At 29.9% G+C, this 17,151-nt stretch overlaps 2 protein-coding genes across 4 annotated transcripts in view; both read right to left on the bottom strand.

Moving 5' to 3' along the window:
- Positions 1–17,151, bottom strand: part of LOC107454778 (clavesin-2) — a 356,878-nt gene that overhangs the window by 282,888 nt on the left and 56,839 nt on the right. The gene's annotated exons all lie outside the window — the stretch shown is intronic.
- LOC107443963 (alpha-tocopherol transfer protein-like) overlaps positions 15,131–17,151 on the bottom strand; it is a 22,348-nt gene continuing 20,327 nt past the window's right edge. Inside the window, exon 6 of one of the 3 annotated variants that reach the window (XM_071185269.1) lies at positions 15,131–15,962. In XM_071185269.1, the coding sequence (XP_071041370.1) occupies positions 15,789–15,962 (174 nt within the window). In that variant the 3' untranslated portion in view covers positions 15,131–15,788. The remainder of the gene's footprint in view (positions 15,963–17,151) is intronic. The other 2 variants (XM_043054633.2, XM_043054632.2) reach the window with 2 other exon arrangements.

Here is a 17,151-nt window from a genome sequence, read left to right as displayed (position 1 = left end):
GTCGTTATATGCTCATTTTTTCCAATTGCAAAAATTGCGTATGGTCAAACAATTTCAGAATATTTCTAAGAACAAAAAATTTGAAAGTTTTTCTAAGTCAAAACAATTTGAAATTATTCTCAGTACAAACAACTTCAGAAATTTTCTAAGTACCAACAACATCAGATTTTTTTTTCAAGTACAAACACTTTGAAAATTGCTCAAAGTCAAAATAATTTGAAAATATTTCTGCGACTTCTTATATACCCATTTTTCCCAACCCATTATATACCCATTTTCCCCCCTGTATGTTCAAGGAATTTCTGAATAATTTTAAGTGTCAAGTAAGGAACAAGTCCTAATACGTTAAGCATTTTTTAACTAAATTTCAGCTGTTCTTCTTTATACACTGTTTTTCTTACATCAAAAATTTTCAAGTTCAAACAACTTCACAATCATTTTAGTTAAAGAAAGTTTCTTTAATTTTTCAAATCTAAACAATTTTAAAATTTCTTTAAGTACCAACCACTCAAGAATTTTTCCAAGCCTAAATAATTTGAAAATTATTCAATGTCGTTCCAAGACAAAAACTTCTGCTACTCGTTATATAACTGTTTCTTTCCGACTTCAATAAATTTCTAAGTATAAACATTTTCAAAATATTTATAAGTACAAATGGTTCGAAAATGTTTTTAAAATCAAAACAATGTGTAAATTATTCTAGAGCTACTTTCCGCTTCCCTAGTAGGGATGAGAGTTCAACCCCACTGATTAGGTATTACTGATTACTCTTAGTATATGGCCATTTTTTCAAACTTAAAAAGTTTTCTATACTCAAGGAATATCAGAATATTTTAAAGTCCAAACAGTTCGAAAATTTTTTTTAAGTTCGAACATCTTAAGATTTGATTCTAAGTATTAACAGCTTAAAAATTCTTTAAATCTTAAAGCAATTTGAAAATTATTTAAGGTACAAACAACTTCAGAATTTTTCAACAACATTAAAAGCATCAACAAAAAATTAAATCGAAACAAATTTAAAAAAATCCTAGGCCCAAATAACTTCAGAATTTTTCAAAATACGATCAGTTTCATCATTTCCCAAAGTACATACAATTCAAAAAATTTTTTAAAATCGCAACAATTTGAAAATTTTTCCGAGACCAAACATCCATGCCTCGTTATATACCCATTTTTCCAACTTCAAAAATTGTGTCATTTTCGAACAATTTTAGAATATTTCTGAGAAGAAAATATTTTAAGTCAAAGCAATTTGAAATTATAATAAGGTACAAACAACTTCATTATAATTTTAGATAGAGAAAATTTTTAAATATTTTAACTTAAAACAATTTAAAAAAGTATTCAAGTATCAACAACTTTAGAATTTTTCCTAAGTTCAAATAATTTGAAAAATATTCAAAGCCGAGACACATTGAAGTTTTTCCGAGATCAAACTTCTGTTAGGCGTAATAAAGCTGCTTTTTCCGGCATAAATAAATTTCTACGTTTAAACATTTGCAAAATATGTTTGAAATTTTTTCAAAGCCAAAAGAATTTGAAAATTACTCAAAGTTAAAACATTTTCTGAATTTTTCTAAGTAATAAAAATATCCGAGTTTTTCTAATTATAAAACATTTAAAAAATTTTCCAAAAACAAACTTCTGCTATACGTTATATACCCGTTTTTCTCACTTTCAAAAAATTTTCTATACTCAAACAACATCAGAATTTTTCTAAAACCAACAGATTAAGAATTGTTCAAAGTACAAAGAATTTGTAAATTTATCAAAGTCGAAACACGTTAAAAAAATTTTCAACTTTAAAATTCTTTTTCTTCTTCCTAACTTCAGAAATTTTTAAATTCACATATCTTCAGAATATTTCGAAGTACACACAAAAAAAATAAAATAAATAAATATTCAAAGTATAAACAACTTCAAATACCAAAAAACATCAGAATGATATAAAGAGTTTGAAACTTTTTCTAACTTCCAACTTCCGCGACTCCTTACTTGCCCATTTTTTAAGAAATTCAGAATTTTCCTGATTCTAAACGTCTTCAGAGTTTTTCAAAATTCTACAGTTTCAGAATTTATCAAGGCATGAAAAATTTGTCAACTTTTAAAAGTCGAAACAGTTCAAAACTTTTTCCTTGTCCAAACACATGCTGCACCTTATAAATCCGTTTTTTTTCCAACTTAAAAAAAAGCTCGATATTTAAACAACTTACGAATATTTTTACGTACAAAAATTTGAAACCTTTTCTAGACTTCACTCAACTTTAGAATTCTTCCTAAGTGTAAACAATTTGAAAAATTTTCGCAACCTAAGCAAGCTGAAAATTTTTCTGACTTCAAACTTTTGCGACTCTCTATATATATCCGTTTTTTTTCTTCAACTAAATGAAGTTTTCCATGTTCAAACAATTTCAGAATATTTCTAAAACCAACAGATTAAGAATTTTTCAGAGTATAAATAATTTGAAAGTTTTTCGAAATCAATTTGAAAAATACTTCTGCGACTTCTTGTATACCCGTTTTTCCCAACTGAAATAATTTTCTATGTTCAGAGAATTTAGAAACAATTCTATGCACAAAACAAGAAGAATCCAGACTTTTCAAGAAATCAGAAATTTCAATCAAAAATTTTCAAAGTCAAGACAATTTGAAAATTATTCAAAGAACAAGGTACTTGAAAAATTTTCAAAGCTCCAACAACATCAGAATTTTTCAAAGTACAAACCGTACAACAGTATTACTTACACCATCTGCAATTCTTAATATACCCGTTTTTTAAAAACTTCAGAAATTTTAAAAGTACCAACAACTTCAGAATTTTCTTAATTCTGAACATTTTCAGAATTTTTTAAAAACCAACAAATTAAAAATTTTCCAAATTACAAAAAATTTCAACATTTTTCAAAGTTGAAAACAGTTTGAAAACTTTTCCACGACCAAACATCTGCTACTTGATCTACCCATTTTTTCCTACTAAAAACAATTTTATGTACATACAACTCCAGAATATTTTTAACACAAACAGTTTTTTCAATGTATAAATAATTTAAAAATTTTCGAAATCAAAACAATTTGAAAAAAAAAAATATTCTGTTACATCTTGTATACTTGTTTTTGCCGACTAAAACAATTTTCTATGTTCAAACAACTTCGGAATTTTTTCTAAGTGCTAATTATTTGAAAAATTTTTAAAGCCGAAACAAATCTAAAATTTTTCTAACACCAAACTTCTATAACTCCTTAAATAACTTTATTTTTTCCCAACTACGAAAATTTTCTAATTTGCAAAGCTTTAAAATATTTCTAAATAGAAAAATTTGGAAAATTTTACAAAGTTGGAACACTTTGAAAGCTACTCAAAGTACAAATAAATTAAGAAATTTTCTAAGTACCAATAACAATGGAAATGTTTTAAGAACAAACAGTTTTAAAATATTTTTAACTTCAAACTTCTGCGATTCTTTACATACCCGTTTTTAAAAACTTCAGAATTTTTCAAAGTAGCACTAACTTCACAATTTTCTTAATTCTATGTATTTTCAGAATTTTTTGAAACAAACTGATTCGGAATTCTTTTAAATTACAAATAATTTGAAAATGTTTCAAAACCGTGAAAGTTTTGAAATTTTTCTAACTTCAAACTTCTGCGATTCTTTATATACCCGTTTTTAAGAGCTTCGGAATTTTTCAAAATACCAACACCTTCAGAGTATTCCCAATTCTAAGCATTATCAGAGTTTTTGGAAAACAAACCTATTCTGAATTTTTCAAACTACAAATTATTTGAAAATTTTGCAAATCCGAAACAGTTTTGAATTTTTACCGCGACTTTATATAATCCCATTTTTTTCTACTAAAATACTTTTCTATGTTCAAACAACTTCAGAATTTTTCAAATTATATATAATTGTAAAATTTTTCAAAGTCGAAGCAAGTTGAAAATTACTCAAAATATAAACTTCTGCCACTCTGCTGCATTTTGAAAACTTTTCTAACTTCAAATTAACAACCAATCTGAAGAGTTTTGGAACACAGGTGATTAAAAACGGGATATAGTTATCTAAAACTTTAGTTTCAGAGTGACGATATGAGTTTACTTAACTTTCTTAGATTAATGTCAAAGACGTTAGTATTTTGTCGATATTTCCAAAAACTGTCTTAATCAAACGAGTTTTAGCGAAAAAATACAATGAAAAATAATTACACTATATTACTGATAATGAGTAGAAAAATTCATCAAGTTTTTTTGAACTCATAAACCATTTTATTCAACTGATTATGTACTGTTACCTCTTAGAATGATTATTACATATTTACTATATCGACTAATTAAATACAAATATTCTGACTATGAAACTATTTCATCAGTTTAGAATTATTAGACATATCATTTAAAATTGGTAAAAATGTAATCTCTAAAGAAGAGTTCATTCAGAAATTAAATCAATTATAATGCTTTAATGGGAAAATAATAATTCGCACATTAATTTAAGTTATGAAAGCATAAACCATTTTATTCAACTCAATATCTCTTAGAATGATTACTACATATTTACTATATCTCTACTTATTAAATACAAGTATTCCGACTAATAAACTATTTCATCAGTTAAGAATTATTAGACATATCATTAAAAATTGGCACAAATATAATCTCTTAAGCAGGGTTCGTTTAGAAATTAAATGAATGTTTTATAATGCTTTGATGAGAAAATAATGATTTGCACATTAATTTGAATAATTAAAACATAATAAAAATATACTAGCTTGTGAAAAATTTCTAAGTCCCGAAAATAAAAATAATTCTTTCCCTTTCTAAAGAAGAGACAACCCTCTAGATAAAACCTTATCTACAGTAGGGATCTCACACTCTCAGAAAAACCACTGACGTCATAGTTCGTTGAGTTGTATTTCTCCTGCTGCGGCAGTAGCCGAATCTGAAATGTTGAGTTGTACCCCTCCTGCTGCGGCTGAACCCCCTTTTTTCCCCTACTGTAGTTTAAATCGTTTTCACTATTTATAGCAGACATACATTTTTATTCAATTTAGTTGTTTTAAGAAAAATTGTTTTCTTTTCCATGAAATAACTACCATATAAATGCTGAAACTTGCGTGAAACTTAGGTGAACTAAACAATTGAAAGCAAAACAAAAACTTTGAAAATAAGATTTTTTTTAAATTTTTGCTTTATTAATTAGTCTAAATGATGCATGGTACTCAAAATTTTGATGCATCGTACGCAAAATTTAAAAATGCATCGAATGTTATCTTTACAAATTAAAATTGATCGAAGGGTTTAGTCAGAATCAGCAGTCAAAAATGAGCAAATTCTTCATCTAGAAAGCATAACCCTCACCTTCAAATGTCTCTGACCCAAAATTGTCTTTCCAAATAAGAAATAAAGCATATAAAAGTTATCGAGCATCAAACTTTGCTTTCAGGGACCACTTCATTTACATATTTTAGAGAAAAATGTAAAAAATCAAAACTACTCGTAACGATGTTTCTCCGCATATTGTCTCCCTAGCTAAGCGGTTTCACCCGCCAAATGCTTTGTGAAGCGTAGAGGTAGCGGGCTTGAATCCCACCATAACCTTCTTCGTGATGTCCTCCTCCATATTGTTCTAGTCCTGCAATGGAATGATCGTAAAGACACACTTCCCAGTAGAACACCAAAGTCAAGCATCACTGGCTGCTGTCAGTAAGCGGGTGGTGACCACTTTGATCAGTCTGTGAAGGGACCGAGGGTGCCCGGTATCGGTCCTCGTTATACTTTTCTGACGCAAAGTGCTCGACTTCACTGGTCGTCGGGATACCAAAACAAAATTTCGATGGCATGTCTTCGGATCATCCTCAGGATCTACGAATTGAATTTGATTCACCACGTTTTTTAATAAAAGCTAGGGTGACTAACTCAGCTTTTCTTGAGGTTAGAAGATGAGTAAGATCTTTATGCTTGAATCGGAATTTTTTGTTTTCCACAAATATTTCAAAAACAGGTTTTGTATAAATAACAAGATTTTATGCTGATTAAATGTGATTCTAAGAGTTCATTTACTATGATAACTATACTTTAAATGGAATCAAACGGAAAAGCAGAAGATAAATTATTCCATTACAAGCAGTAAACATTTATCCACTATTCGAATCATTGTTAATGTACAGTGTGTAAAACAGACCACCCTGGATAATTTTTGAACTAATGATCGGATCTTCATGTTCTAGGTCGCTCACGTTCTATAAAAGTCGTATGTTCGCAATTCGATTTCTCAGAACTATTCGACCAATTTCAGTCAAAATTTTTATCTTGACATATTATATTGCATTATTTAAAATAATGTAAAGAGTTGTATACTTTACAATACAAAATTGCTTAGACTATTATTAAAAATTTACTAAATTTTATTTATGCTTCGAAATTATCTTTGGATAAACGAACTTTCACAGATTGCGGCTATTCCTATATTTTGGGAGTCAGAAATCCGAATCCGTCGAACAATTCGTTGTTACAATTCGTCGACGTACACACAATTCGTCGACGTAACAACGTCGACGTTCGTCGACGTTGTTACAATCCGTCGAACAATTCGTCGTTATTCAGAAAAAATGCAGTTTTGTGTCTGATTTCGTAACATAAAATATCGTGACCACTAATTAATTAGCCTATTTGAGTTCAGCCCCTCAATCCATTGAGATTGAATCCTATAGAACGTAAAGATCCGATCATTTGATAAAAAGTTGTTCAGGGAAATCGCTTTTTATTTTACACATTGTACAATGATACTCAAAAGTTACTTTCCGACGAGTACGCACGGCGACATTTAATATTATTAATGGTGCTGTTGAGGCCGGGATAGCCAGATTGGTATGGCACTGGGCCCATGTCCGAGAGTTCATGGGTTCGAACCCCGCCGGCCGAAGAAGTGTAAGAAGTGACTGATGCACGTTAAATCTGTCGAGTCGCAAAAGTCCTCCATGTTCCCATAACAAATCAATACCTCTGGGGTACTGGATTGGAAATCGATCGTTCTCTGATTCAGGTCAAAATTACGATCTGTGGATGAATGAAGGGATGTATGAATGGGTCCGCCCTATAAACGGGCGTGACGTATGGTGTGGCAGAAGTCGAATTCCTGGCCATAGATAGCGCCATTGGAAAACAAGAACAATCGCACCCCCTCTGCCTAAACAATGGTGCTGTTTCCTACACTTGAATAGATCACATAAAAAGTCGACGTATTGTTTACTTAGGATTTGAACATAAATAATCACTTTTAATAAGTATTAATTAATGCTGATAGTTATGCAAATCCCGTTTTTAAAGTATTTGTGTAGTGAACAGTTCAGAATTCAAAGAGTGAGATTCTACTCTTTTGCCACTCCCATACCTCCTCACCTTTCCTTGAATTAAACATAGAGAGAGCAGGCAAATGTCGGGACAATTTCAATCCCAATATAAATTGCGCAAAGCAACGTTACGACTAGTTTTGGTTTCTTGCTTGTTGAACCTATGTGCATAATTTTATTTTTTTCTTATTTTATAACTGTAGTTGAACAGCCGACTCAATTTTGGGTTTACGACTACCAAAGTTCAACTCCGTGGCCTGGTAATTTTGAACCCAAACAAGAAGACAAGGGAACTACTGGATTAAGTACTGGGAGAAATTTGCCTTAGGAAAGGACTTTTTGATAGAACTATCCCTCAGTTTCATTAGATGGAGAGGAAAACCCCGAAAATCTTCCACAGCTGATTTCAACGGGATTCTAACCCATATACATCTACCACTGAGGATAGTTTACGTTAGCACTGTGGTCGGTGCGAGCCGGGTGTGGAATTCTAATCGACCAGACCTCACTGGGATTCGAACTAGGTTGACCCCATTGGGAAACGAACACTCTATCCCCTGCTACACCACGGCTTTATGGGTATAATTAAGCTAAGTTTATAAATGAAGAGATCACGTCATCTAGTTTCTCAAGTGATCCATGATAAAAATTTAAAAAAAATTAGACTCGATAACTTTTATATGTTTATTTAATGTTTTTCTTGTTTGGAGAAACGTTATTGGGTCACAAACATTTGCAAGTGAGCGTTACACCCTTTTCATCAGAAGCAGAAAAATTTGCTCATTTTTGACTACTGATTTTGACTAATCCATTTGATCACATTTTTTTTGTTCAAAAATATTCGATGTGGAATTCGGTGCCCTTGAATTTTAGTAAGTAAAAAATTTTTGTAAAATACATCATTTAGATGCTACAAAGCAAAAACTGAAAAAAAGTGACAACCAAGAAAAGTTTTGCAGTTTTTTTTTCTTCTCAAAAGCTTAGGTCACATAAGAAACCGTAACAAATTGATTTTTATATGAGATTCCCAAACCAAACTAAAACCATTTCTAGCCTTCTGGGAAGTAGATCGATGCACGGTGCTTTTTCCGTCTAGTATAATAGGGCTAATGAAATAAACAGTCAATACGATAAAACTTTTATTTGGTTATCTGGAATTTTCGAACAGTTTTTCGACGGGTGGAGCTCTCAGAAGTCCTCCAAAAATGGTAGCTAAAGAACTCAGTAAAGCAATTTGAAGTTTTCCTAATTCATTGACCACTTTAATTAAAAAAAAGCCTTTAAAGTATGACACTTCACTTGGGTTGCTTTCTAAATGTACCACTTGCTAATGTCCTGCCAAACTGAACAATTCAATTAAAACTTGCGGTTCCGGAAAGGGTACAAAGCAGAGATGCCAAGATTTTGCAAAATATTTAAGAGAGCGGTCGAGAACTACAAACTAAAATTTGCAGATTTTCGGTTAATTTTGTCAATTACTTAAAAGGCTCAGCAAGGCTTCATTGTTACAAAGTGGCGAGTCACATAAACCTTTGAATTATTGAGAAGTAGTGTTGATTAGTGGCCTAAAAAAATTATTTACTGAAACAAGAGAAATGCATTGAAAGACTACCACTGAGCCGTGATGGCCCAAAGGATAGAGCGTTCACCTTCCAATGAGGTGAACCGTGTTCGAATCCCAGCGATGGCTGGTCGATACGAATTCCGACCAAGACCATAAAATATCCTCATATAATATTCCTGAGGACATGAAATATCCACAGTCGTAGACAGATCATGGATTGGAGTTCCCTTTTCATCAGCCTAACTGTGCGAAGTTTTTGTTTGGTTTTCCTCTCTATGTGAGCAAATGCTGATTAGTTCCATCATAAAGTTCTCCGCTGAGACAAATTTCTTCCATTACTAGGTAAAGGAGTTCTCTTGTCTTATGGATTAGGTTCAAAATTACAAGGTTACGGAGTTGATCATTAGTAGTCGTAATCCCGAAAATTGGGTTGGACGTTTAGCAACGGTTATATAATAAAAATAAAATAAAAAGACTATCACTCGAAAATATTTATCTGCTGTCCGGAACAAGTTATCATCTCTGAAAGCAAAGTTGTCTATCCCGAAAAAGGAAAGAAAAAGCTGGTGATTGCACCATTTCATATCCAGCTTGTTTTTAGAGGGAATAAAAATCTAAGCTATCAAGACTTAGTTAACTTTTTCCTATGCAGTGTTGCTAGTATAGCAACACTAATTCAACAAATGTTATAAACCATTAGAAATGTTACAAAACACATGTTACAAATCTCTAGAAATGCTACAAATCACTAGAAAATTAATTACTTTTAGTTTAGATAATGTCAACTGATCCACTTTCTGCGTAAGTTTATATAAATTGGTAGCGAATTAAACAGTAGAACATCTAGAATTAGCATAAATTCGTCTTTTTTAAAAAGTGGTCACCACAAGATAACTGCAATAAAAATATTGCATTTCTCTTGATACTTTGAATTTTCGATGTCCTCGAGCAACATCAAATTCGACGCCTAAACTTGCTCATCCAACTGCTCCAGACACGCCAAAATAATTAAAAAACCGGTAAATAACTTCAAAGTAAATTTTGCATATATTTGACTAGTTTTGCTTACTTTTTAAAAAGTTTAGCTTGACAATATTACCGTAAAGTGATGAATTACATAAGCTTGCGAATTATTTCGAAATAGTGGTGGATAAAAAACTGCTAAATTGAATTTATAATATTTATTTACTTTAAAATATTTATTTGCTGTCCGGAGCAAGTTGGCATCTCTGGATTAGTGTCATTAATCAAAGAATTACAGGAATTGCTCAAAAATGAAGAAGTGCTCTGCCTTCTGCGGGGATCATCGGGGATACATCTCAATCCCAGTGAGTTCTATTTTTATTTTCAAGACTCTCAAGTTAAATTCACTGAACCTTTCATAGCAGACTTTTACTTAAAATAAATTAAATTACATTAAGATTTATTTTCTGATAATATAGCCAATTTATGCATACATATTTATCAACTTACGCACGTTGAATTCTTTTGCAAATTCTACTGTATTTAATGAGCAATATTTCTCTGATAAAATATATTTACTGCATTTTCTCTAAATGTGTTATTTAATCATGTATCAAGGTATGATTTATCTATATTCATCAATTATGGTTTTCATTTTTCAAAAATCAATTGTTGTACATATCAAATCGTGTTTTATCTTTTTTTTAAATTTAGGTCTACAATCAATATTTCTAGTGTTATGTAAAGACGTCAATTTGTCATAATGAATTTTTTCATTGTTTTATTATTTCACAAGATTAACTATTATTCACAAGCTTAACTATTATTTATTATTTCACAAGCTTCACAGGCTTGATTCTTTTATGGTTACCAAATCAATGTATTTTACCCTACTGTATGTAATTTAATGATGAATGGGATAAGGGGCCGCTTCGCGGCCCAGGTGCCAAGTTTATTTACATAAAGACAAAAGAATTTTCGATGTGGTGGAAAAATTACTTAAAAGGAAAAATACTAAACTTAAAATGAACTTCCTTTATCACTAAAAATTATTTGTTTACAAAGAGGAGCAAGTTGGCATCCACTTTTTTTAAACAATAAGAAGCTCAAGTATGTCTCTTCACTTACAATGTACTGCCTAAGGTAACACTTGCTATTGTGTTACCTGACTAAAATTTAATTGAAATTTGCTGTTTTGGAAAGGGTAAAAAATTTGAATTAAAGCGGACGAAGAAAATTGTGTCCTTGAGTGGAAAATAACTACATAATAACAACGAGGAACGTATTCGCGAATTTTACAAACGAAACATTTACTGAAAGATATCTATATTAATTCAATGAATAAAACCTTGAAATCTGCCAGACTTATGTAAAAACAAACAAAAATTTGATCGCTTGATTTGATAAGAGACATACGTGATAAGAATTTTTTTTAACTCATATTGTATCTTCAAGATTTGATAATTTTAAAAATGGAAGAAAACATTTTAAAGTGTTAAGTATGGCAATATCATCTCCTTTTAAACTACGTTGTTTTTAGTCACAAAATTAAAAATCATCGGTTTAAATGTTCTAAAGAAATAAAAACATAAAAACAGGAAATTTTTTTGAAATTTATCTTTTTATTGCCCTCAGCGTTCTATAAAAAATTTAAACGTGGAAGTCAACTAAACTAACAAAGAAAGGGAGACTATTTTCTAATTAATAGAATATTTAATTTTTAAGTCTCACTTTACTTTTAAAATAATACCATTCAAATTTTTAACACACTGTATTTATTAAAATATCTCGTTTAATCTCAGAAAATTAACAAAATTTAATAATTTTTCTTCCACTATTTTATTTAAGAAAAATATTTCCACTGTAATATTACAGCACTGAACTTAAATCAAGCCTAGCTTTTAACCATAATTTCTCCTACCTTCCTACCCTTAATAAATATTAAATTTGATGAAGGAGAAAATAACGTTCTGGGTTAGGTATTCTGATATAAATTTATCAATCAGTCACAGAAGTACCCTTCAAAGTTGCGTCTGCTATTTCTTATTTTTTACATATTTAATTATCTCCGTCTGAAGAGCAACCCTTCCTCGAAGCCGCGGGAGAAAGAGTCCCCATGTTAGATCCCATACGTCACCTCTGTTTATATAATTATTCCATTCACTTGTTACGTATCACTCCTATCAGGTATGAAGCTCTTTATTTTGTATATTATTTATCGGATTTGTCTATAGAATTTGTTGCCTTTTATTCGTTATGTACATAGTTTTACTTTCTTTTGTATTTAGTCTTCGATTTTCAACTCATGCTCTATTATCATCTACTCGGATTCTGCTGTTGCTCAAAAATAATTCTGCTGATTTTGATGTATCATTTGTTGTTTAAAATTACTATATCTTACAATTTTAAAAAAACTGAGCCGTTGTGGCTCAGGAATTAGGGTGCTCCTTCCCAATAACGTCACCCGGGTTCGAATCCCAGGGATAGTTGGTTGTTACGAATTTCGCATCCGGATCACGACATATGTAGATCTTTGAACCATTAAGAGTTTGAATCCTACGAAAACAATTATGTTTATTCAAGGGAAATATTATATTTTCTCTCATCTCATTAACTTATCATTTACAAAAATTAATTAGCGTATTTAAAATTAATTAGCTATTTAGCATATTTAGATCTTAGAACCATTTAAGGTTATCTGTTAGTTCGTGAATATCCGATTTTTATATCAAAGCTCTTCTGTATTATATTGTATTTATTTTAATCTTTGTTTAGTTGTGTTTTTGTTTTGGGTTTTTTAATAAGTTGATAAGTAAATCTGTTGTTGGCGGATAAGAAAATACGTCCTAAGTCTTATAGTTTTTGTGCAACAAAAAAATGTGGCGAGTAGTTGAACTCTCAAAACGGCTTGAGAATTTTTTATTGTAAAGAGATAAATAATTATGTTTTAAATATCTGACAAATAATAAATGAAACAGTGAACAGTTCAAAGGATAGGTAATCAAGTTAAATTATCATTATAACATAATAAAAATCTAGAATAAAAATCAAATTTAACAATAAAGATCATGAAATATCCTTTGATAAAAAAAACTATAATCTTGAACTTTGCATTCGAGTTTTTAACTATTTATAATCAGCGTATAAAATCATTTTAAAGAGTCATTCGTGTCAAATCGTTATCAGTAAAGCGTTCTTGACAAAGAGTTATTTATCATAAGAGTGAAGCTCCAGACATTTAATTTAAGCATTTTTTTTATTTTCATTTAGCTTCTTCGGTCCGTTTTTTGTTATTTAATTTGTATAATTTTATCGATTTAAAATCTCACGATTTTTCAATTTGCATAAAATTGTTTATTTTAACTTAAACCAACTTTGAACTTCTAATTGAAAAAAAATCGTTCGCTGCAGTTTTCTTGTTTATAAAACTGAAACTATAGTATGTCCATTATTGTGTCTTTATGTGTACTTCAACTTTTTTTAAATTTAAATAATTTTGATTGCAATAAAATGTTTAAAACGAACTTTAATTTCGAATTCTAAAATCTTTTTGACACTGCTTCGACTGTATTTTGTTATGCAACCTTTGATTCAAAATGGAAAATCACAATAAATATTAATTTTGAATTTGAGTATTGGATTCATTTTTGTCAATACGGTCACAACAGTTCCAGTGTGAATGCTCTTTAAGTTTTTAAAAAATCTTGAAGTGATCATATTAAATCACATAAAATATCATATTATTCTGTAAAGTTTTGATCTTTTCTGTGGTTGTTTTTTTTTTGTTGATAAAATTATTTAAATATTGATAAAAAATTATAAAAAAATTAAGAATTATGATGTCGTGGGGATAATATGAACTGGAGTTTTCAGATATTCGGCAGACAAATGATTGTTTACATGTGGAAACCACTTCACTGGCTCTATGTCACTAAACTCACCCCTAGACTTTTGTCGATATGAACATTTAGTTGACAGGTTCATGCGTAATTTTAAAACTATTTTTAGGGATTTTCCTTTTAATATTTTTTTTATTAATTAGGAAAATACTATTATATAATTTTTATACTAAAGCAAAATTCTTTATTGCTGTGTATTGTTGCAATTGCCTTAGCCGATGCATTTTTTTAAAGAATTCATATCGGCTTTTCCTTTAGCTGTATATCCAGTTAAAAAAACGTAACTTTTGCGTATTCTAGTAGTATTTTTCAAGTAGTATTTTTCAAGTATTAATTTTCAAAGTGCGTGCATTCTTATGGATTAGCGCCACCAAGGCAATTGCTATAAATACTATAAATGCTTCGTGATACAGCCAGTGAATGAAAGGTGAAAAGAACAAGGGAAAAAAAGACAATGAATTATTGAATCTAAATTACAAAAAGTAAATTAGAGAACAATGATGCATTTTTGGAACTGAAAATTATATTTTAATTTCGTATTTTAAATAAATTGATAGGTAGTTGAGAAGCGTTTAATCGAGAACGATTGATGTATCAAAATTTACTTTTCTATATCTAAATTGTAATAGATCAACACTTACTTTCATGATGAGTGAAGATTATCATCTGATCATTACTAAGCATGATATTCTGACCGTTGTAGCAGTGTTATAGTGTCACGTTGGCAATCAAATTATTTTTAATATCAAATTAATAAAATATGATATTCTAAGAATTAAAAGTAATAAAAATGTATTACAATGAAAATTTAAAGAAAATTTCGGGGGGTGGGAAGCTCAATTTTTCGTTGTAAGCATTTTCAACATTTTTAAGTACACTTTAGCAAAACCATAAACTTCAGTGTAATTACCACAACAATGAAAATAATCATAGGCCTTAAGTAGTTATATTTGCATAAGTATACAGATTCACGTGGTATCTTCACGTAATTTTAAAAAAATGTTGTTTCGAAACATATAAGGGAGTATTTACATGGAGTTAGAGTAAACAAATGAAATATTTCTGATATTCTATCAACCAAACTGTGTCTGTTTTCACAAGAAGGTAAAAAGTTTTTATGTAAGTTACAAGACAAAACACAAGGCAGTTTTATCGGGATTTTTTTTTTAAAAAAGAACAATAACTTTCGTTAAGCCAATGAGAAAAATTCCATTTTTTTAAATGTCTCTGAATTAAAAGTATAAATATAAAATCAAAAATAGAGCTTGCTTCGTAAATTGTTTACATCTACCTTCATGTTTAATGTCATATTTTTAGAGCTTACATTATAACCACCATCCCGTATACCGGCACAAAGACAAACACACAAATTCTTTATTATATTACATATATATTACATATATTTTACTATTATATTACATATTTAGATAACAAAAGAAACAGGACTGTATAGTCTGTGTACGCAAAGGATTATCTCAAAGTGTTGACTCCCGTTGCTGCAGTAGACATTGGATGTTCAATGCATATATCGCGTAAACTGCGTGAGATATAGTCAATGGGCGCTTAAGCAAAGAAGAATATCACTGGAACCCATTCATATGCATTTCATTCATGAAGGATAAACAAAAATAGCTGACAAGAATAATTTTAATTAACTGTAGATTTTTCAGCAATGCTAATGTGCATCATCACTCTGCATTAGAAACGTGTTTCAATTTTTTTATAGCAGTTAAGTAACTAATATGATTGTTTTTAATTAAATGAAGACGGTTACCCATTTTGTTTCGTATGAAATGAAACGTTTAAAATAAAGGCTGATGGATTTCTTGCCTAATTAGACTGCTTGAATCCAATTTAGACTAATACATATAAATTGAGTAATAACAATTGGTGATTTCAGATCTGCATTAGTCTTTCCACATAGTTAAAGATCGAAAACTTAGACTTCATACTGTTCGTCTGATAATTAACCAGGCATAAATTATACATCTTTAAAGGACTGAATTTCTCAAAACTCAAAGATAACCTTTACGATGCAGTTCTCCAAATTTTTCTAAATACGAATACATTTCCTTTTTGACCCATTCACTTGCTTGGTAGTTGGTATTGTCACCATCAAATTCAGATGGCAAAATTTCTTTTGGAATGTGCTTCTGAAGATGCTTCATATCCTTCTCGTGAAAATGCACCTAGAAGAAAAAGAAAGAAAAGGCAAAATAGTTAGTATGAAAACTTTCAAACTCTTATCATATTTCATTATTTTAACTGTAAATTAGAGTAAAATATTTAAAGCATACACAATCTCTCATTCGTAACAGTACGCTCATTGTTTTTTTGCTTTTTTTTCATTTTTTCTACAAAACCCTTTAGAGTAATAAACACTCAGATGAATGCAAAATTTTATTCAAGCTGACAAGTTTAATTACATAAAATGCACTCTCCCTTGAGTTTGTAAGAAGTTATTAACAACTCACAAATTAGACACATTCTATAAGACAGTTTGTTCATATCAGTGTCAATGTTTAAGAAATGAAACACTTCCAAGGAACAAGTTCAACTTGTAATAATTAAATATTTGATTCATTTTTCCTAATGAGTTACCTACTAAATGTTTTTTTTATTATTATAATACTATGATGCGGTTATCAAAATTGTTCCTCTTCTAATCTCTGGTGGCAGACCTGATAATTCTTATCATTAAATATTTAATACTTATGAATCATAAAATTTTACATTTACGAACGATGCTCATGCTAACAACATTTAACATTTACTGATTTGACATTTAACATTTGAACATTTTACTGATTTGTATTGAAGGTGATAGTGTATTTAAAACATTACTACCGGCCTATTCATCGATACCCCCTGGAATAACGAAGGCAACCTATTTTCATCAAAAGGTTAATGACACCTATTTTTATTTCCTAAATATTTACTTATTCTATAATTATAACATCTATGCTTAGGTAAGCATTGGGAAATAATCAAATTTGCATGTACAAAACCATAAAATTTCCAAATTTGGTGATAAAATTAAATGAACCAATGATATCAACAGTCCTCTTTATGTAGAAAATTTCCATTGCAGTTTCAGCAGGAAGCAGTATTTTCTAGTTATATAAACTAGTCTACATACTTACTCAGCTTACATACATGCAGGGATGTTAACTGCTCTGTTATGAGCAAAAGTTTTTGTTAAAAGGCAGTTACAATTTATTTATTATAGTTTCTCTGCTATATTAAAAAGGCTAATAATCTTTTAACAAAATAAAAGTGACGTTTCATATGAGGGTATCTATATCTATCTATCATATATATATATATATATAGATATATATATATATCAGAAAAAGAAATTGCACGTTAATCAGATTT

The sequence above is a fragment of the Parasteatoda tepidariorum genome, chromosome 9, assembly GCF_043381705.1.
Source record: "Parasteatoda tepidariorum isolate YZ-2023 chromosome 9, CAS_Ptep_4.0, whole genome shotgun sequence".
Lineage (NCBI taxonomy): Eukaryota > Metazoa > Arthropoda > Arachnida > Araneae > Theridiidae > Parasteatoda > Parasteatoda tepidariorum.
The sequence above is the reverse complement of the archived record's forward strand: the minus strand, read 5'-3'. Positions and strand labels throughout refer to the sequence as shown.